Source organism: Uloborus diversus, chromosome 1, assembly GCF_026930045.1.
Source record: "Uloborus diversus isolate 005 chromosome 1, Udiv.v.3.1, whole genome shotgun sequence".
NCBI lineage: Eukaryota > Metazoa > Arthropoda > Arachnida > Araneae > Uloboridae > Uloborus > Uloborus diversus.
In genome coordinates, this window is record NC_072731.1 from 44326902 (window position 1) to 44349439 (window position 22538).

A 22538-nucleotide genomic window follows, 5' to 3' on the forward strand; every position below is an offset into this window, starting at 1 on the left:
CGTAGTAGCGGGGCTACAAACTTTTCTATGGCTTTCGCCGTGCAAAGAAAGATAGTGGAGGCAAGAATATGCCGTATATTTAACAATGACAGCTATACGCATCGTATACTGGGATAGCTGTCAAAATGGCGTTTTTATGTGGACTTTTTCTTTCGCACACCACGCTTTCTGGCCTCTCGCGTAGTAGTGAGAAAGCATTTTGAATACGAAATGAGTGAATAAACAGGTGATAAAATTGCTGGAGAGCTGTCTATGTTGCAAAAAAGAAATCCTCTATACGCTCGGTATAGCACCCAAGCGTATAATGACTTTTCATACCGCATTTTATGACTGCTTTGTTGCAATGCTAAGTGTCCTCCAGGGTCCTGTATTCCAGCTTTACAAAAATGAACGAATTTTCAGTTTACGCTTGTTGAATGTTTACATGCTTTGGTGAAGTGTGTTCATTCTTGTTTCACTTTCAAGTTCAAATGTTTTCTGATGCGTATATCTTTAAGTTCTGAAGGATTGTTTGTTACTGGGAATGGGTTTTAAAATTGAAAATGATAAGCGTGAATTTTAAAATTATTATGATGCTCCAGTATGCAACATTTAAGTTTGAGATTTAATTTTTCAAATCGAAAACTTTCTTGAAAACCGATTAGCGATATCTCATTGGTCTTTCTTTACTGTGAAGGAAAAGTTTTTAGAAAATAATTAAAGAGAGACAATTATTGGTTATTATTTTTATCATAGTTATCATACCCCCAGTTTGAAAATTCCCCTCCCCACTAAAAAGTATTTTTTTTATGATAAATCTAAAATAAGTCAGTTTTCAATCTTGATTATGTCCTTTAAAAACAATTAGCGATTGCCTGTAAAACACATTTTTTGTTGACCTTTTTTTTATGTGCTTAAAATTTTTTTTTTTGGAAAATAGCTTGACATGGATAAGTATTTTTTTTTTCTTTTGAGCATGCATATTATACAGTTTAAACCCCCTCCCTCATCCTCCTCTGAAAAAAGATTTTATTTTGATGAACCTGAAAAAGTCGGTTCTTTAATTTAACTGATTCCCTTTGTTTTTCATGATGAGTAAATGCGGTGGAGAAGTTCAAGGAAACAATAAGTAAAATTTGTTAAGAAAAAGTACTAAAATATCGCTATAAAACATCGTGAATTCTATGCCTAAAGAGTGGCAGCTGTGGTCAAAGCCAGAGGCCTTTCAGAAATTTATTAGATGCTTTTCGGTTCAATTGCACTCATGTATTACTTTTTATGCACATACGAAGTTGAAATTTCTGTTCCCCTTTTTTTTTCGGAAACATAAAATCGATTCCAATTGATGATAAGTATAACACTTTCTTTCGCATGCTATCTTTTCTTTTTAAAGGCATAATCATTTTTGTACAAGTTTCTAAGTTCGTCTTAAAAGAGATTCATCAACACTGATATTTTAACAAAAACAATAGGCAAAATTTATGCACAGTAAGGAAAAAACTGAGTATTAAACATTAATATGGTAAACTAAAAAAAAAAACATTCTATAGGGTAAATAGAGCTCAGTGCGTTTTCAAACGAGGTTCCTTTGTCTAGGAGCTGCAAAATTTTAATGTACCAATATTTAAATGATACTGCAATTATTTTTAAAAAAATAATTTGTCATTAAAACGGTGGCGAATGTGTTTTAACTAAGAGGAACCTGACTTAAAATTTCTGTTAAAAACAAAAGCTAACTACTATAGAATTACTTTACCAACAGCTAAATACTTGGTACGGTCTACTTTACCACTCTAAAAATCAACTTTCACCGACACTTAATTACGGCGAAAATGTTTATCTTAATCTCATAACTTCATCCCAGTACTTTTTCTTGAGTCTGAGTTACTTATAGAAAGAAGATTGTCTCTAAGACACTAAATAAAAAAAAAACATATTTCTCCACATGTGTTGGTAGCTAGATGTCAAGACTTTATGGTAAAAACTGTCAGCTACGAAACTTCCCATATGTGCTTGTAACTGACACCGAAGAAGACCCCTTCTGGGTAATTTATATAGCATCCTGAACGTAACTAGATTTTCTTGGAAATTTTCACTTTGAAAATATTAATTGCTTTCTCAGTGTGTAGCAAAAACACAGAGGGATACTGTTATATGCTGCAACGGAAGTAATTACTGTCCGAGATACAACTATAAGCAATTATTTAAAATCTGGATTTTTTCGGAAAAAAATTCTAAAATACGCAGTTATAAGATCGGCAACATAGGTATTTTAATGTTCCAAATATAAAAAGGGTGCATAACACAAAAACACTCTCTTACTTTAAGATGGCACAAACAATGTAGTTGTTTTCTATGACAAACGTAAATATTAAGTAATTTAAAAAAATAAAATAAGAGTTTAATTAATAATGTAAAGATTTTTTTTTAAAAAAAAGGTTAAGATTCTTGTACCTTAAATTGAAAGTTTTGTTTGTGTTTTTATTTATTTATTTTATTTTTTTTGGAATACTGAAAGCAGCATTTTTTTTTCAAGGAATATCAATACAAGAGATCTTGAACTCATTAAAATGTTTCCTAATAAGCTTCACCCACGTCTCTTGCATTCTATGGATGTTGGATGTGCAAAAGGGTCGGACTCTTTTGTATGAATTGTTACAATTGCATCGATTTGGTAGAATCACATTTAGTGCGGTTAGTGTCACATTTAGTGCGTTGAGTCTACACTGATTAGTGTGAAAAAAATGCTTTAGTACTGAAACATAAAACAAATTGTAGTGCACATGTTTCAGGACAGCAAGTGTTTCAGGATCCATAAAAATTTTATTTACGCTGCTAAGTAGCGTTCAATTTTCCTTTGTTGGCGGGAGAGCCATTTGACTGCAGGACAAGAAAAAGCTTAGCTTTTTTTTTTTTTAAATTGAATGTTTAAGTGAATTAAAGAACTACAAATCGGGGGCATTTTTTTTATTCACTTTACCCAGAATGCTTTGACACCTCTGAAATATTGACATCGACAGTCTTACGCATGCATAAACTTATATGTTTCTCATGCTTACATGATAATTTAATAAAAGTTCTAACAAAAGCTTATCTTTACAAGTTTTCAAGCTCACGTTCGTCTGATAAGCTCTAGTCTGAATAATGGTGCTTCTTTTCATTCTTATTTTGAATTTGTGTTTTACTTTTTTTTTTAAATATTTTACTGACTTTTCAATTGAGACGCAAAAGATGTTCATTTGTCTGCTTGCATGTTTTTGCTTTAGTCTAAATTCACATATTATTCTATTTAGTTTAATTCTTATACATCCTTTGACCTTTGTTGTTTGTGTACACTATAACCATATTCCCTCCACTCTCTATCACAATTAATGCTTGTGCTTCCACTGCTCGAAACAGAAACAATGTTTGAAGTGATCTTTAGAAAGGACTGACTTGCTTTTTCTTAACCTCTTCCAAATCGTCCATTCGGAGTACCTTCATGCCACACTACATTCGTGGAAAAAGTCACAAGGATAAGAAAAATCACATGGAGCCAGGTTAGGCGAGTAAGGTGCATGGGTCAGCACCTTACGATGCACGATGTATTTCAACTCCACATTTTCTTTTATTTCCAGTCTGAGTCGAATGAATAAACATGGCAGCAACACTTTCCATTCGCAATTCTTCGGTGAAAATCCGTGGATTTGAGCTCTAAGTTAACCATTTTTACCGACTATAAAGTAAAACGTCTGAACTAGTATATTGCCTCTTAGTATATTGTTCACTTAAACAAGCAAATCAGCGCTATCAAAAATAACCACTGCAGTTAAATAACACTGTTAAAAATGGGTATTCAAAAATAATGAAAATTTACTCATTTTTGAATACTTTCATTACTCAATATAGCTCCGAATCAATAAGGTTCAATTTTGAGAAACACATGTACTCATTTCATGACTCGTATTTCTCGTATGTTTGTATTTGATGCCACATTTACTCATTTTTGACGCAATTGTATTCAAAAAAAATGAATACATTCAGAGTTTCATTTTTGAATACATTTTTTTTAACAGTGAAGACAAGTCAGGTCAACAATATTGACGGAACCGAATGCGGATGTTTCCTTCAGTGAAAAGTACTACTTTTAGGTATTGAAAGTGGTAGAATAAGCAAAAAAAAAATATTGGACCCAGAAAATACTTTTATTTTTCCAACATTTACCTTTTAATGATTTTTTTTCTAAATATTGAACCAAATTGTATCATCGTATGACGTCACAATTGATGAAAGTCATCTTGAATCAGAATGCATGGTTGTCTATTGGTTATTTAAATGAAATATTCATTTAGCGAAGTTTGGTCATGTCTTGAAACTTTATTCTGGTAACCCTTTTGCTCACTTGCAAGTCAGCAGCGATAATTAAAACAACGGCTAAATGTAGTTTAAAATAATTTAAAAAAAAAAAGCAACCAAAAGCAAGAGAGGAAATGCGTTCAAAATTAAGAAAAAAAAAAAAGATCCCATATTTTCGAACATGTTCTTTCGGAAAAATTATTTTTGAAAAATGGGGGAAAAAAAACCGACCCAGTTGGCAATGAGTTGCGCTATGGAAGCCCAGCGGCAGAAATGTGTACTACACATACTCCGCCCACAGCAATGTTTTTCTGAACAATTATGAATACCTCCTCGTTGATATGTATCGGGATACGTAAAAGACTGCAAGCATGAAACTGCTCTACGTCTCGACAAAAGTGGGGAAAACAATTAAAATAACTACATCTAATAGAAGTGTAGGTTCACGCCGACTTCACACTCCAGAATCCCCCGTACCTATCAATACTTGTGGTTTTATCGGCTGGATGAATCAATGAAGACATTTCTGATTTTTTGATCCAGACCAGAAGCCGAGCAAATCCATGGTCGGGCACGCACACAGGTATTGATTTCCTTGGAGGACTTTGTGACATGACACGTTTAACGTACTCCAATCACCAGTAACCAACACGGGTGATCTTTGACTGGCTGGGTTCGAACACGGGACCATTTGGTTACGAGTCCGGCGCCCTACCCATCAGGTCAACATGGCCATTAGTAGAAGTGCAGCTCAACATAGATCCGTTTGGGATAATTACGAGCGTTTGAATGCAGACATGAGCGTTGTAGAGGCACACGTGAGCATTCGTAAATGATGCAATAATTAGTTTTGAAACATTTAAATTGAATATTTCAATTAATGAATAGAAGGAAAACGACTCTTTTGTTAATTTTTTACTTTAAAAAATAGTTATTTCTTAGGGAAAAAAATAAAATAAATGTGAAGAAATTTCAAGCACTTCATTAACGCCATTTTCTAAATTCCTAAAAACACTTTTCGTTAAAAATATTTTCCCCATTTTGTTTTAAAAATGTAACAACAGTTTCTTGTGCAAAAGATGAGATCGTTATGAGGTGATAAAAAGATTCTTTAAATTACACTCGAGAGAAATTTTACATTCGCAACAATACCGTCTTTCTGCGCTAATGACGCGCCTTTATGTTAGAGCCAATCGAAAGTATTTATATTCGCAGTAAGAAGTAGGTACAATGAAGAAGAACTTTTTGAAACATTCTGAATGGATATTCAGTCATCGTCTGGGGCATAATTTTGGAGTTTGTTAGACTGAAAACAAATACTTAAAACCAATTTAATATTTATTCCGGAAGAAAAGTTTATTTTATAGAAATCTAATTATTTCTATAAACAATCTAAACCTTTTGTAATTTTCAAGTCCACTCATTTATCTCATTATCTCGCGCTTTATTGTTTAGTCGTAAGTTTAACTGATTTCTTTACTAAGAGTTTTAGTGTAATTCGATGTGTGTTTTTTGAAATGTGAAATATATTGTAATATCATTAGCAATGATATGTTTGTAAACAAATTTTCCTGTAAAGGAGAGATAATGAGTTTTGGTAAAATTTGTTTTAAAATATTAAAAAGCAATATTAGTAAAAATGTGCTCATAGAAAAGAAGGATTTTTTTTAGCAGTAAAATTTTTTTAGTTTAAAATGTCGCCAATTGATAGCACTGTCATGTAAGAAATTCAGCAGAATTATGCAAATTATCGTTCGCGTCACTAAGTTATCCTGCATTAAGCCAAATAGAAGTGAAATCTGTAATAAGCGCTATTCATGATGCGCACTGAATCTCTAGGGGAAGGTTGCCGTCAATGAACTACAAAACAGTTTTCGATTTTTTTAGAAAATAAATCCAACTCAAATTTCACTTTAGTTATAGGAACAATTTTTCAGTATATTTCTCTTTTAATAATAATATTCACTTTCATGATAAATATACACAATAAAGAATGAAAATGAAAAATAAATATTTTAGTATGTGGTCCATTCATAGCTACCAGTTGCTATGGATAAACCATAGAGTTTAAATCGATGGAACACATTCTCAAATTAAAAAAAATCAATGCGTAACGTACAAGTATTTATAACAAGTGATCAATAAACGCAAAAAATAAAAAAAGTTACAGAAAAATAAATTTAATTTCAAAATTTTTTTATTTTCGGATAAGAGAAACATAAAAAAAACAGCACTCACACAACTCACAGCTGTTGTCATCACACCTCGTTCACCACTTGATATTTCTCCAACCTTTGCAACACTGTTCTTAACTAATATCTTTTGAACCGTTGAGAACTTTGTTAAATCGATTTTGAAAATTATCGTTCGACGCAAGATTGTACTTGCTCTCTAAAATGTCAGATAAATTTTTGACCATTTTATTACTAAAGCCAGAAGCTTAAATCTCAAACCACCAGAGAATATAGTACTAACAGACTTTTTGTCTTAATTAAATCAGTTGGATATGTTATTTTTCTCAGCTTTTAGAAAGGCCAATTCTCCCAATTTTTCGGAAGTAATTCCAAAATATTCTTCTCTAGTTTCAAAATATGATTCACTAATTATATTCCTATTTCAGAAGGCTTACCTCCAAAGTTTCTACTTATTGACTAAGGTAACAACAAACCGGTTTTGATCTTCCATACGACTTTTCAAAGTTGCTTTCCGGACTCTATATAGTCGGCAGACTTCGTTACGTTCGGTGTCATTATTTCTGTAAGCTACTGTAACACATTACATGCTCTCAGTTGTTCACTGTCCATATTTTAGTAATTTTTGCATTTTTCTGGAATAGCAAAAGTATTTGAAACTGTGTTATTATGTTTTTTTTTTTTTTCAATTTTATAAAACATTTTGACTTGAAGTAAGAGTTTTCATGAATTATTGAGATTATTTTTTTCATTATCATATTTATTTTGAAACAACAGAGCAATTTTCAAAGATAATTGAGCTGAAGTTATAACAATAATTGAGGTTTTCCATGAATGAACCACTTTGTCAGGTGGTACTGCTGTGACGAATTATGATGAAACATGAAGTATGGGAATTGTACTTGAAAACGAACTCTTTTAAGTCAATGTTCAGTAATGAATTGATCAGTGATATTCAAAGCATGTTAAAAACTAAATGAAAATCTCAATAATTAGTAAGATGACGGTAGAAATCTTTTCTGACGGATTAACAATTAGATGAAATAATTTTAGCTGCTTGACGACTCTGCATTAGACTGTTTTCAGACAAAGGAAGGTAATAAAAATGAGTAAGTGTCTGCACAAACTGTGGTGCGGGAAATATCTTCGTGATCTAGTCATGGAACCGGTTCATTGACGGCAACCTTCCTCTATGCCAATCCAGTGTAATGGTTTCTTTTGAGCGTCTTTGGTTAAGACTGAGTAATTAGTCGGTTTTGCAGAAACGCATGACCTTCACGATCATCCGATCTTACTCCGGTTGACTTCCACCTGAGGGGAATAGTTAAAATCTTATTTTTACTGTCATCGTTTCACGTCTCGCCCCCAGTGTGTCGCACCATTCGTCATAAATGCATATTTCATTTGCAAAAACGATTAGAAATAATAATACTAATTCTTACTTTTTAAAGTCCCTAGGTCCTTATAATTAGATAAAAAAATGAATGCAAAATAATTTAAAACATTTTTGACCAAAATTCAAAGATATATTAAAGTTAAACTTGCACAGAATAGAGACCTTGTAGACGAGGTGATTGCATCATATCTCTTTTTAGAAAAGTGCCATGTTGTCGAAAAAAAAAAACTTCGAAAAACTTGAAAAAAAGCACATTGTATTCACACATTAAGATTTACAGCTTTTCTAGCAGCTATATTTCCTTCTAAAAGATAATGAGTACGAGTATAAAGTGGTATAAGGAGCTGTCTATAAATGATGAACCCTTTTTCCAACACCTTTGATCCCTTCCCTCGTGTCATAAAGTGTCACATTTCACCTTACCCCTTTCCTCTCCTTTTTATTATTGATGATGTTTCTTATAAGCATATCTTATTTGAAAAAGTGTAATGTCACACTTGTTGTTACCCCTCTCACCCCCTAGTCCCAAACTGTCACATGAACCTTCCCTCCCTCCTCGAAGCATAACGTCATTTTTGGACTGTTCTTTAATTCTTTTCCCTGATTTCCTTTGATACAATCTAGGGGACCTAAGATCCATATAAAAATTAGATTGTGTATTTGTTTACATTTAACTTTTTGCTTTTAACTTTTAAAACGTAACTTCACATCTTATGTTTACCATTCTTGCAATTGATAGTATGTATATAGGATTAACGGCTGCAAAACTACAGGTCGTGCAGGTTAAATGGGGGAAAAATACTAGCTTTCACTGATACTTCCACATTAGAACTTAAGTTTAAAAAAAAAAAAAAGCTCTGATTCTAAAATAAAGCAGTAAAAATATCCGTTTAAAAAGGATATTTTTAGTACCGTATTTTTTTTTTTTTTCACTCTAAAAGCTATTTTAGTAGTTTAAGAGAAATAATCATAATGCTGAAAAAATAGCAAGTATGTTCTCACATTTTAACATATTTTGCAAAATATAATGGACTTAAATGTTTGTCTCATACGAAACAATTTACTTCTAAAAGCAGAATATAGTTTTAAAATGTCTCATGCAATGAGACATAAAAAGAACAAAAAAAAAAAATCGTCTTTCATGAAGATAAAATATTATTATTGCTGCCCAGCCTTTTCCATGTTCCAATGGAGGAAATCCCCCCCTCTTTTATTATCTAAAAGGGCCATTAGGGACAATGTAGGTAAATCATCACATTACTCGGTTTTTTGTCTTCCAATAAAGCTTTAAAAAAGGCATAAAATAGTCTTTAAATTTTTTTGTCAGTTTCAACTAAAAAGTAAAACGGAAAAATTACTCTGTAGAGGAAAAAAAATCTGTTTTTTTTTTTTCCTCACAGTGCGCGTTCTTTTTCAAAACCAGTAAAAAAGCACTTAATGATGATGATGATATACGAGATATCTTCTTCCCCGTTATGATTTTTTTTCTTCCCATCCCTTAAATACTTAGTAGACAACCTTGGCCTCTTGAAGTGAAATGAAGTACGGAAATGTGACGTCATATTCAGCGTGAAGAACAACAATGAAGGTGTTAAAGAACTTACGCTTGATTGCTTTTTTATATCTACGAGATAATTTACTGGACTTTGCTTAAAACTTCCGATGTATAAAAGACTTTAAATTGCTCCATGGCAAAACTGGCGCCGTTGAACTTTTTATCGTTTTTCGGATCAATAAATGCTTTTTTCATTTCAGGAGTTTTAAAATTGTACAAATTATAAGCTATAATTCAGCGTAGTTGCGACTGATCCAATTAAGTTTCTCCAAAAAAGTCTTTCAGAGGGTTTTTTTTTTTTTTTTGAGATAAGAACAGTGTTCTCTTTTCGTTTGTCCTCTAATCATCAGAAAATTAGCTCTCTCGAAAGCTCTTAAAACTGGTCTAAAAATTATATATATATATATATATATATATATATATATATATATATATATATATATATATATATATTAAATCCAAATAAAGTTTTCTGTCTGGTGAAGATTGTGATAGTATTGATGCTTTTGGATTAAAATGAAGTGTAAAATTCATGAACTGGGAAAACGTTACAACGCTGATTCAATGTTGAACTACTTCACTGAACAACCCGAGTATAATCTATATCGTAGCAAAAATTGTTAATAGCTGAACCATTGCGTGCTGAAACGGTCTGTTTCCGCATAAACAATGTAATAGAATGGATTATACTCTATACTGAATCACATCTTGATGAATCTAAACCTGTTTAAAATTCAACTTAATGTGCACACATTTCAATTGAATTACAACATTATTACAAATACTTGCCTTAGAGCGCGTTCAAAACTGTTCTCACTGTTCAAAAGCGAAATCTAAGACTTTCTTTTTTTTTTTGCTGAACTAAAAAAAACTACAACCCTTTAAAAAAATCAGCAAGAAAAACAATTAGCACTTTTCGTATGTCATGTAAAATATCGAAAAATCACAAGTCAAATAACATTAATAACCACTCTCTTCAATTTTTAAAATATAGCAAGTCAAAAAGCAGATATAACGTCTGCAGTATTACTAAATTAACGTTTTAATTAGAACAAATATATATTTAAAAATCAGGACAAATTCTGTTTTAGTGCTTCATTATATTTTACTATAATGAGTTGAGAAAATCCTAATGTACCAGTTAGCCTTTGAGAATGTTAGAAAAAAATCTTTAAAGATATAATCACTCCACGCCATAAAAAAAGAGAAAGAGCCTAAGTACGCCAATACCGGGTGTGGCTGATGGAAAGATTTATTAATATCATGACGGGAGAGATACGGAGCATTTTTTTCTTATCTCATTTATTATGTTTCTAAATGAACACTTAATGAGCACTTAGTGTAAGGCTACAAAAACTAAAACAATTAATTAATACATACCCCCCCTCCAAAAAAAAAAAAAAAACCTCATGCATTCTAATTTACCTATTTCCAAGCAAAGCAAAATTCCAGTTATAAATTTCCATCAAACTTAAACCATTTGTAGCGAACTCATACATCATCATCGTTTGAAATTTAGTTGCGTTTATTCCATATTTCAATGCATTTAATGTACAACTTTAGAATTCCACTGTATTACAATGACGCAGGCGGTTAGCAAATAAATAAGTGCACAAAATACTGAATTTATAGGAAAATGAGTGAATGAGTGAGTGAAATTCTTCAGTGAAGGAATGCATAATTAAATAATGAACACGTAATTGGAATAATAAATAATTAAAAAAGTAAACAAAGTGAAGTATTTCACTTCACCCCATATCACCTCATTCGCTTTGCTTCACACGCATTTCACTAATTTTACAAAATATTAAAAATCAAACTAAGCTTATTATTGAATAAATAAATACGATTATTGGAAAGTGACAATTATTATTTAAAATCTTAATAACTTTATTATTTATAAACCTTAAAGTAATTTTTAACTTTCCACAAAATATCACAATATAAAAAAATGAGTATCACGTTTTGAAAATTGCTTGTACTATTTTATGCTTTGATCTTCAGATACATTTTTTCCTGCAGTAGACTACATGTGATACTACATGGTTAAAATGTTACCTGATAGATGGCTCTAAAAACAGAGTAAAACAGAGTATTTCCATTCCACTTCTCCCTGATATTTCACTTTGCCCCACATTTCCCTACTTTTAAACTGGCTTATTGTACATAGAGTCAGTTGCGGTAAGTGGAAAGATAAAGTAAATGGAAACAAACTCGATCATCTCCCTTATTGTATTTTATGTCTATTGGCGAATGAAGACTAGGTAACATCAGGCTTAGTCTTCCGCGTGTTTCCTTACACCAACTCAGGCGTCCTTGAAACACGCGGCGTCAATTTTTACATTATCATTATCAATTTTGGAGATGATGCTGTAAAAATTGATGTTTTTTTTAAAGTCCAGTGATCTTAAATTTGTCATCTCCAGCCTGTCCACAAATTTAAAGTTAACTGTTTACAACTGGGTCATTGCTACAAAAACAGTCATTTTTAACTTAAAAATTTTGGAAAAGTTTAGGGGAATGAAATTGGATGAAACTTTTCATATATATATATATATATATATATATATATATATATATATATATATATATATATATATATATATATATATATATATATATATATATATATATATATATATATATATGCGTGTGTGTGTGTGTGTGTGTGTGTGTGTGTGTATACCCTCAAAGCGTCATTTCTTCACTAGTGAGGGTATGACGACTTCATTAAAATGTGATTCTTAGCAGTTACGCCTAACTGATATTTGATTTTATTTACAGACAAATATTTTCAAACAAAGAAGTAACTTTTTATCATTCAGTTTTCCTGCATTGTTATATTTTATTTAACTGTAAAAGCAGATGGGAGGGAACGATGGATGCAAAAACCCTTCTACGGCCTTATGCTTTCATGCAGATTTTTAGAACAAATTTCCAACATTTTAATGACGCAAAAATGCTACAAATTTTTTCTGGGTTACCAACCTTAAATGAGTAGACATTTTATTTAAAAAATATATACATTAGCGATTCTGGGAAGGCAATTGACTGTTGTGAGGGAATGACACAACCCGCTGGGAAAAATGTAAAGATAATTTCGAGAACTAATTTTTGATGACAATTTAATTACTTTTTTGGCTTAAAGTATTCAACTTTACCAAATAAAAAGAACCAAAAAACTAATGTGTTGTTTGCTTGCTTAGGAATATTTTTTTGTTTATTTTTTTACTGACAGTGTAGACAAGTGAGAAAATGACAGTTGGGTACTTTAGACTCACATGAAAAATATTTAAAATAAAATATTGAAATTTTACTTTCAGTATATAGATAAACTCTAATATGAAAAGTATTTAAACCCCTACTAATGAAATTACCATGACATGAAAATAACCGTTTCTATGAGAATGACCCAACTGGTTTTATTTTTCATGTAGATAAATGTTAAAAACATCTAGCTATTATTGTCACCATCCCTGCAACGTTTATGAACATTTTAGATGTTAACATTTATTTGATGCATTCTGTACTCTGGGGTAAATGTTAATAATTTACGCTTTTACTTTTCCTCCCTTTTTTTTTTTGAAGAATTAAACTGAAATCCAAATATCCATTTTATTATATTTTAATTTTTGTATGGCCTTTTTTTAAACATAATTTCAGATTGCAATTGGGGGATTCAGTAGTGGATCGCATGGGACCTATGAGTCACATATTCAGTAGAGGGTGTAGAATTTCTTTTGCTTGTGAACTGATTGCGTATATTGCGATTGTTAGACTATATCAACGTCCTGGGAAAATAAACAATTTTCTTCATCTACCCCCTAATCTCTGATGTAAGTGGAAACATGATTTCATTCACAACGAACAGTAATCAATCCAATTTTCAATATCCAGTTTTTTCTCCAGAGATTATAGTCTTGAACAAAGTCCAAAATTTTATCTCTCAATCATCCCAAATAAAGGGTTTAAATTCCAAAAATATATTTGCATTTAACGAGATCAGAGATAGTATCTTGATCATGAGGGTAATAACGGTTATTTCAACATCATGTAGACATAATTACTATCAATTATTGCATAGAAATCCATCTTCTTTCAAAAGTTGAATAATTAAAAGTACTTTTTTCAACATTAAAAAAAAAAAGAAGAAAAAAAGACAGAATTAATAGTGACAGAATTTATGACTTTTGAAATAAAACGTACAATTCTGAAGAATAAGTTAAACCCTTTATTTTTTTCTACCTATTTCCACTACTTATTTTAAAATAATTTTCAGCTAATTCTGTTCAGCAATATTAAAAACCGTAAATTCTCATTGTTGGTTATTTTCTATATTTTATTCAAACTACGATGTTGCAAAATTTTGTTTACTAACCTAGTTAAATTTACTCTTTTCTAGAAACAATCGCAACCAAGAATAAATTTTAAAAATATCCGACAAAATCCATTTTATAATAATGTTTGAAGGTATATTGCCGAATAGAAATTGGACGAAAAAAAAGGATTTTTTTTGAAATATTTTTTATTTCTGGTTGACAACAGGTAAACAATAAATCCTCAAAATGCAACTGTTAGGTTAACCTTCACAATTAGAAATGTCAGCTTTTTACAAACAAAGAAAACTTATTTCAATAGAGAAGCAAAAAATGGACAATTTTCATTTCTTTCATTTGTTTGCAATATTTGTGGAATTTAATAGGAAGCTTATATTTTGTCAAAGAATTGGTTTTTCTCACGCTCTTATTGGTTTCAATGGTCCTTCTCTATTGAAAAGCAATTGTGTCAGATAAGGGATTGCTTTCTTTCTTTTTTTCTTCTTTTGTTCTAGCCTAGTCTTCCGTTGATGGAATGAAACGGAAAATTTATCATGAAAGAATTATTAGTTTTGCTTGTTTAAGTTCGATTGTTTTTCGTGACATTGAGGTTTGATTTCCCTTTTTGAAATGAAAAGCAATTCAAATGCATTAAATAATATCGAGAACTGCTTTTTCTTGTTTTAAATTCTTTAAGTTACTTAATTAAAATATGAACCGGTTAAAAAGTGATTTTGTTTATTACTTTGCTGTTGCTTTTATAATAGTTTGCTTCTATTAGGCCACTTAGAAAAATAATAATCTGCTAATTATTTAAAGAAATCTTTAGGTCTGTCAGCTGGAAAATAAATTAATTAAGTTTTATTTTAAATGTGTCTTACCATTATCAGTTATTTTTTTTCCCTCTGTTTTGATTTATTTTTAATATTTTACGTAATTTTGTTATGTGTTTAATTACCAAACATTAGCTTTTGAGATATTATACTATTTTCTCGTCTAAGCTACAACACTCCAATTTAAACTATGTTTTAAACTAATACAATACAGGACTTGATTGCTATTGCTATAAAAATCTCCTTCGCATATGATAAACAACGATAGTTTTAAAAAAAATCAACGTGAAGCGATGTTGCATTATGTTTACAATGCTTAACGTACTTAAACTTAGAATACACTGAATGCTTTATAAAATAAACTTTAAATTCCGGCAAAAATTTGATTTTCAAAATTAGGAACGAACTTATATCGTCTTATTTTTTACGCGTGTACGTAGATTTCAATCTTTTATCTATATTTTGCTGATTTAATTATGTCTGCCAAATATTCTGGTTAATCACATTGAGAAAAAGTCATACGACATGTCCTATTAAAAACTTTTTAGTGTGTAAACACGAAAGATTCCAGAAATACGGAGGGCAAGAATCCAGTTAATAATTTGATATTGAACGTCACTAGGAAGAAAACGTTAACCCGCTTCCTGAAGTAAAAATAGTAGTTTTCAGGATGAAGGAGTTGCGGAAATAGCTCCCTGTTTATATTTTCAAATGAAATAAATTGTGAATAAATTTGAGTGCACCAAAAACAAACTCCTGCATTGATTTGAAAGTACTGGAGCATCACGCAAAAGCACGTTTTAGGTTTTTGTCATTTTTTTTACAACCAGGCAATATTACTTAAGCATAGCTAATTTACTGCTTTGTAATAAAAAATTACACTTTACGCAAAATATTTTTTTTTTAAATATTTCTGCATACTTATAATGCTTAAAGATATAATCTCTATACACTTGTATTATTACTAATTATTTACATGATTTTCCGAGAAAAATAATGATTTATTTCTTTTACTTAAAAAGATGACAGATAATTCAAAGTATTTCAGTTTTAAGAAGAATATTGGATACTAGTCAGAAAATATGTATCAATTACTAACTTATTTAATATACTTTTATACATACATATTATTACATTGTTTTTGACTTTACGAGTTGATTTAATGTTGCAATAGTTTCAATTCAATGCTACGTAGATACTTTACACTACGATGATAACTTTATTTATTATGATATAACTCAAAGCATTCCGATTTGTTTGTAGTTAAATTTTCGCACGAATAGTACGAAATGTCGCAAAGTAAATAAAAATCACAAAATTTTAGCCCAAAATACAAACAAAAGAAACTTTTAAAACTATTGAGTATTACACTATACTATACAGTGTAGAAACTCAATAAGAAACGAGTTGTTCATCACATGACTTCCTTTTACTCAAATTTAATGTCATTTTCCCATTATTGGTAATATTAATATGACTCAATAGTTTACTCACTAAATATCTCCACCAGTGGCCAAATTGAAACCAGATTTTTAAAAAAAAAATCGCCAAATTTGTTGCCAAGTTGGCGACAAAACTTAGCGACGAAAAGACTTTCGATATATCGCTAAGTGTCCGCCAAACTATAACACCGCTTGAGTATCCATCAAAATTAACAATGATTTCCCCCAAAAAGGGGGCAAAAGACCCCTTTTGCAACACTCGAATGCAACCAAAACGGGAGGTGCACAACTAGACCCCACTAGGAGTCTACGTACCAAATTTCAACTCTCTAGAATATATCGTTCTTGAGTTATGTGACATACATCCGCACGTCCTCACATCCTCAAATACGCACATACGCACACATACGGACGTCACGAGAAAAGTCGTTGCAATTATTTCGTGGAATGTCAAAATGCATATATTTCGGGTGTTTATACGTTCTTAGGCACTTATCCGCATTTGGTCGGGTTGAAAAAAAAAAAAAAAAAAAAAAAAAACTCAACATTAATTTGGGGGTGAACAAAATGGAAATTAAGGCCGAATTTTGAGTGAAAATGTTTTCGCGAATACAATATTTCTTTTTTTGTAAAAGGAAGTAATAAAAAATAACGGAGAAAAAATGTTTTTCACAATATTTTAAAACTGCAATTTATGATTGACATAACATTTAATTCATAACATTTAACTTACCAGAAACCAATTCATTTTTCTATTTAAATTTTAAATTATGTTTTCCTTTTCATATCTCTAACGATATTAGAATATACAGTGCATGACATAACAACTGGCGTCGTAAAACATAATTACGTCAATGCTCATATTTAAAAAAAAGATGACCCGAGAGAAAAAAAAAACAGAGTTTATTTTCGCATTCAAGATCACTACTCATTGTTGGCAAGGAACAATACTTTTATTGGATGCAAAGCCATTGCTAGGGTTATAATTAGTAACTGAAATGTTACTCAGTTTCGGTAAATTGGCTTGATGCCTTGTTGTACTTTCTTTTGATGTTTCCTTTTAGTACACCCAGGATAAAAATAAAACTGGTATGACACTTTTGAGCTTACTAAGCATAAAGAGAACCGATTTTCATAGGAAACAAAAATAGTTCGGCATAACTGAGTTATTGACATGCGGAATAAACTTTATTTTTTCTACCTGTGCTGTAAAAAATGATTTGGAAAAGAAATATATTAAGGAAAAGGATGTTAAAAAATAAAAAAAAAATTTTTAAAGTACACATCCGAAACACATGGTTTTTTTTCTTATTATGGTTTTCGATTAAAAATGAAAAAAAAAATGTTGAAACAATCTATTATATGTATATGTTACAAAATGCTTTTAAAGAAAATTGTGAAAAATGTGAAAATAATTTCGTTGCTTTACGGTTCAACCCTTTCATATTAGTTCCGTTGACATAAAAACATTGTTTTTACACAATTACACTTTCCTTTCGTTATCGAATTATAAAGGTATTTTAAGAAATAACTACCATGTAGTAAATTTTTTGAGTAGTTAATTTCAATATTTCATTATTTTTTTGAATAAAGATATATGTGCAATTTCATACATAAAAATATTCATATTATTCCACTTTTGAAAGTAGATTCACAGTTGTTTTAGAAACTGTGATATTGTTATATGACTTCTTATGCATTGCGAATGCATCAATCGTAATTTATCAAACTACCTTCTGGAAAAATAATTTAAAAATGCAAAAATATTTTCAATACATGTTCATTATTACCTTAAGCCATCATGTGCAGCAAACATATTCCCATCTATGTTTTATTTATACGCATAAACTCTTTGTACAGCTGTTTGTGAACAAATCGTAATTAACAACTTACTAAAAACACATAATTTGCGTAGTGCAATAGTAATTATTATTTCGGAAATACACTGTTAAAACGTTCAGAAACTTTCCTGGAAAATAATAGACAGTTGTTGTGCCCAATTTCAGCCAGTAACATATCTTGCAAAAACCAGAAACGTTTTCCGATAAAAGTCAGTAACCTTTCTGAAATTATCCTTGAAACTTTCTGAAATATTGAGAAATCTCCCCTGTTAAAGCCAGTCATATCTCGAAGACCTTCTAGAGAAGTTAAGTAGGTTTAATGCAATTGATTAGAACCTTCCTGATTTACCAAGAAAGCTCCAAAAAACTAGAATAAACATGGCCAAAACTACGCGAGAATTGCACGCAAGAACCAAGCATATTCTTTGCCTGCACTTCCTTCCTCGCAAAGCTGCAGCTATCCAGTGACTTATTTGCTCTTATTGGGAGCTTAGTCAATCCGGACGAGCTGTAACTAAGCTAAAACCACTAAATAAACACGCTCAGTCATTCTTTAAACTGGTAGCAAGAAATATTTTCCACGCCAGTGAAAATTCTGCATTCTTACATATTCTAGCAATGCTGGAAACTTTTTGGCGAAAATACTTGATTTTAAGGGGAAATAGGCGAAAACCTCAGGCATCCTGAAATGTTCCACGGAAGTAACCAGTAACGTTTCGGAATTTTTTACAGTGTAAATGGTAAATAACGTATCATTTTTGTAAAATGTTAAAATATCTTGCAGTTTTTCCTTAAATTTTAGCTTTAACAAAAGTTCAAAAAAAAAAAAAAAAAAAAAAAAGCGGTTATGAAAAGAAACAATTAAAATCCAGGAAGATTTGTTTCCTCCAAAAATATCGGTTTAAAAAAAGTAACGTTTCCACATTAATGAAATGCCGCAAAATGTTTAACAAGAAAAGCCTGGAGCTTAAATCTCCACGGTGTGCATGCAAATCAATGTATTCAAAACGTATCAAACCGTATAAGATATAATACATATTTACTATATATTCTCATGGTAAATACATTTTTGATATTTTTTTCATTTAACATACTTTTCAGTTATCAATATATGAGTCAGTCCACGGTGACTGACGTTACAATTTCACTCTACTTTTAGCTTATAAATTCAGCACTGTCTTAAAAAATTAAATTTTCTTTCTTCTGAAATTAAGGAGGAAATATAATATGTTGTTAACAGAGGGGATCAATATATATATATTTTTTTTTCCATACACCATTTTTAGAACTGAGAATTATAGTATAAAATATAACTTTAAAAAATAACAAACAATTGGAGTGAATAAAATGATTCTCTCATAGACATGGTTTTAATATGATAAGTATTTGAACTAATAATATGAAAATAATGTGAATTTTGTAATGGCGAAGAGCCAGAAAAATGTAAGCAATAAATAAAAATAGAATGCAATCAAAAATCTAGAGCTTGTTTTAAATTTAAAAAAAAAGAAATACTACATACAAGTGCTTTTTTTAATCCTTTCTTCAGCGGAATGAAAATTTTCTGTTCAACAAAAACATTTATTTGTATTTTTTCCTGCTGAAATATCTTATTTTTTTGCATAACAAATACGGTTTTATTAATATTTTTTACAAATAAACACTTTTTTACCAACTAATCTTACTCATAATTTTTATTTTATAATTAAACATAACTAATGCAAAACAAATACAAAGAGTTTGAAGTTCCGTCAAAAACTCGAAAAACTTTTAAAATTGGAGTCCAATTATGCATTTTTATTACGCAAATAGAACTCACAAAAATGCTTCATTTTAGAGCATATTTTCGTGGAAAGTCTTATTTCCTCAAGGCATAACACCGGGTTTATGAGTTCGAGGAAAAATGTATTTGAACTGCGAAAAATAAAGTAAAGCTTAGTTACGTAAACATTCGAAAATATTGCAAAAATTCCTTCTTTCACTCATTTCAATTTCATATTTGCCTTACGGTATGTTAAGTTTCTCGGGAAACGGTACACCACTGGAATTACTTATAAGATAAAATATTTGCAAATTTAAGTTTCTTTTTCAGAATTTCGATCTTTCGCTATTTGTTCAAAATTTGGAAAGTCATAGGTTTATAATAAATAAATATGAAATGAAAATATTGGAATGTATGCATTTAATAGAAAATAGTAATAATACAAAACAAACTATTATTTCAAATTCAACTCAACTATCTCTGCTTAAGTGATATACTGCTGGAACATTTCTTTCATACGGCAATAATATATGTATTATTGTCCAAAGCAATTATGATTTCCTTAAAAAAATATATAAATACTTTATACATCGGCATTAATCAAATTTTCTCCGTAAATATTTTGCTAGTTTTTTTTTTTCACAACCAATGTTTTTACACAATGTTTTCAAGTACTATTTTACAATAAAATAAAATGTAACATCTTTTAATTGCACAAAACTGCAGATTACTGAATACGCGTGTTTCGGAGTTTTAAGAAACCCATTTTTCAATGTCAAATAGCTGAGCTATGGATGAAATATATCATTTTGTCGGATGTTTTTTTTATTTATAAGCTCACGTGTATTGCATTGAAACCCTGAAACACATGGAAGCAGTAATTTGCAATTTTTGTGCAGTTAAACGTTTTTATATCCAAATTTACTTTTCAAGCAAACAGTATTTTTTTACCTATTTTACAATGTTCGTAAATCTTAATAATGGATTTTATTCAAACTATATGAGCTTAACATACAATTAAATCCCAACTATCTCATTTTAAAACCCATGATTATTTTCATCCAAACTATGCTTCAAATAGCGTACGAAACTAAAAACATAACGTACTAAAAGTTTATTTAATACTATCTTACTGTGTCATTGCCGTCACTGTTCGATTACAAAAAAATAAATAAGTTTTATAAAACTTTTTCCTGTTGAATTTCCGATTAAATTCCCAATATTTGTTTGCAGTTCACGTTAATTCCGATTGTGTGTATTCCAATTTCAGTGCTCAAGACAAATGTCTATCGTGTGGATGCATTTTAATCATATTTCACAATTTTGTGCATTGCATGTGGTTTTACGTACTTAATTCGTTTTAAGCATATTGCGGATGACAGCACGGATTGCATCTATAATTTTAAATCCTTGTTTCAGTATACTTCATTCGAAAGCTGAATGTATTCATCTTTTATTCAGAAATAATTGTTTATTTTCTTTTGATTTTACAATTTTAGACTTCCTCTGATTCAACTTTAGTTATAAGTTTCTTAATTAGTTTCTTAAATCTTTTAAAATTAGATTTAAAAAATAAAGAGTTTAATTTGAAATTAATTTAATATATTTTGATTATAGACAGTTACAAAATCTTCAGCTGTAATTTTATTAAGATGTATTTCTATCATTCAAAAATAGAGCTTATTAAATACAATAATAGTGTGTACCTTATACAAACGTTCAATTCATTTGGTTACCAAACTAAATTGTCAATATAAATTAATATAATAGCTCGTATGTGTTTTCTTGAAAACCGTTCATTCGTAAAAAAATATAAATATTTTCTTTAAAGTAATTTTCAAAATCTGTTTGATTTAGATTTGAGAAATGCTACATTACTTTAAGGAAATGTTTATCAAATCTTTATTTTTTAAATCAAATGTAAATGCATAAATTGTTATACTCATTAAGTTAAATTCATTATCTTCATTAACTAGACGTAATTTTCATACGAAAAAGTATACACTTTCAAAATAAGCGCAATCATTTTTCAAAAATCCTTTACTTCTTATAATTTTAACAGTAATAAAGACAACAAACTAATCAAATAAAATTTCTGCAGAGATTTCCATTTCCAAGAAAATCAATATGTTTTAGCAAAAATAGAAAATAAAAGGAAAAAAAGGAAAAATAAAATAAAATTTTAACTTACCTGTCGCATGCGTTGTTAGCAGCCAAAATAAGAAAAAAGTCCGTGACGGAGCACAATAGATTTTTTTCCAACTTCGTCTGGTCAGGGAATAATCCAACACAAAGTCCATTGTGTTCAGAAATTAATAAGCACTTCCTATTATAAGTCACGACTTAAAAACAATGAAAAAAAGCGTGCATATTTATGTAAACATTGGCATAAAATGCAACCAATTTCCCTTTGAAATCTCTTGAGAAAAAAAATATTTCCGAATCTCTGGTCTATGCTGTGAAACTTATGATAAGTGCCGTCGGAAATGAAAAAACTTCACGTTTCTTGCCTGCTTATACTGGCAACTGAAAGCAGCAGCCCAATTTAGGGGACTGAACGTAGCGCGGAAGATGATGTTATGATGAGTAAACGTGGTTTTCTCTCGCACACACTCACACATTCAGGCACCACACGTACTATTTGAGTCACGTGATCTGAGGGGCGCGGTTTTTGACAGCGAACGCAGTTTTTGGCGCTTTTTCGTTGTTTCCTTTTTTCAGCGGGAACTTTCTTTTTTTTTTCTTTTCTTTTTTGTTTCAATCATGCTGGGTGCTGTCTTTAACCGTAACTCGCCACGCCTGTCGTATTGAGATTTCGAACTTCTGTTGTTGTTCTTTTTTTTTCGGATTTTCTCTTGCACGTTTTTCATTTCTTCTTTTAATGTTC

The 22538-nt window shown here is 30.4% G+C and overlaps 1 protein-coding gene across 1 annotated transcript in view; it reads right to left on the reverse strand.

The window, feature by feature from the left end:
* LOC129229514 (zwei Ig domain protein zig-8-like) overlaps positions 1–22154 on the reverse strand; it is a 244507-nt gene extending 222353 nt beyond the window's left edge. The window contains exon 1 of the mRNA XM_054863834.1: positions 21843–22154. Coding sequence (XP_054719809.1) covers positions 21843–21951 — 109 coding nt within the window. The 5' untranslated portion in view covers positions 21952–22154. The remainder of the gene's footprint in view (positions 1–21842) is intronic.
* Between the last annotated feature and the right edge of the window lie 384 nt (positions 22155–22538).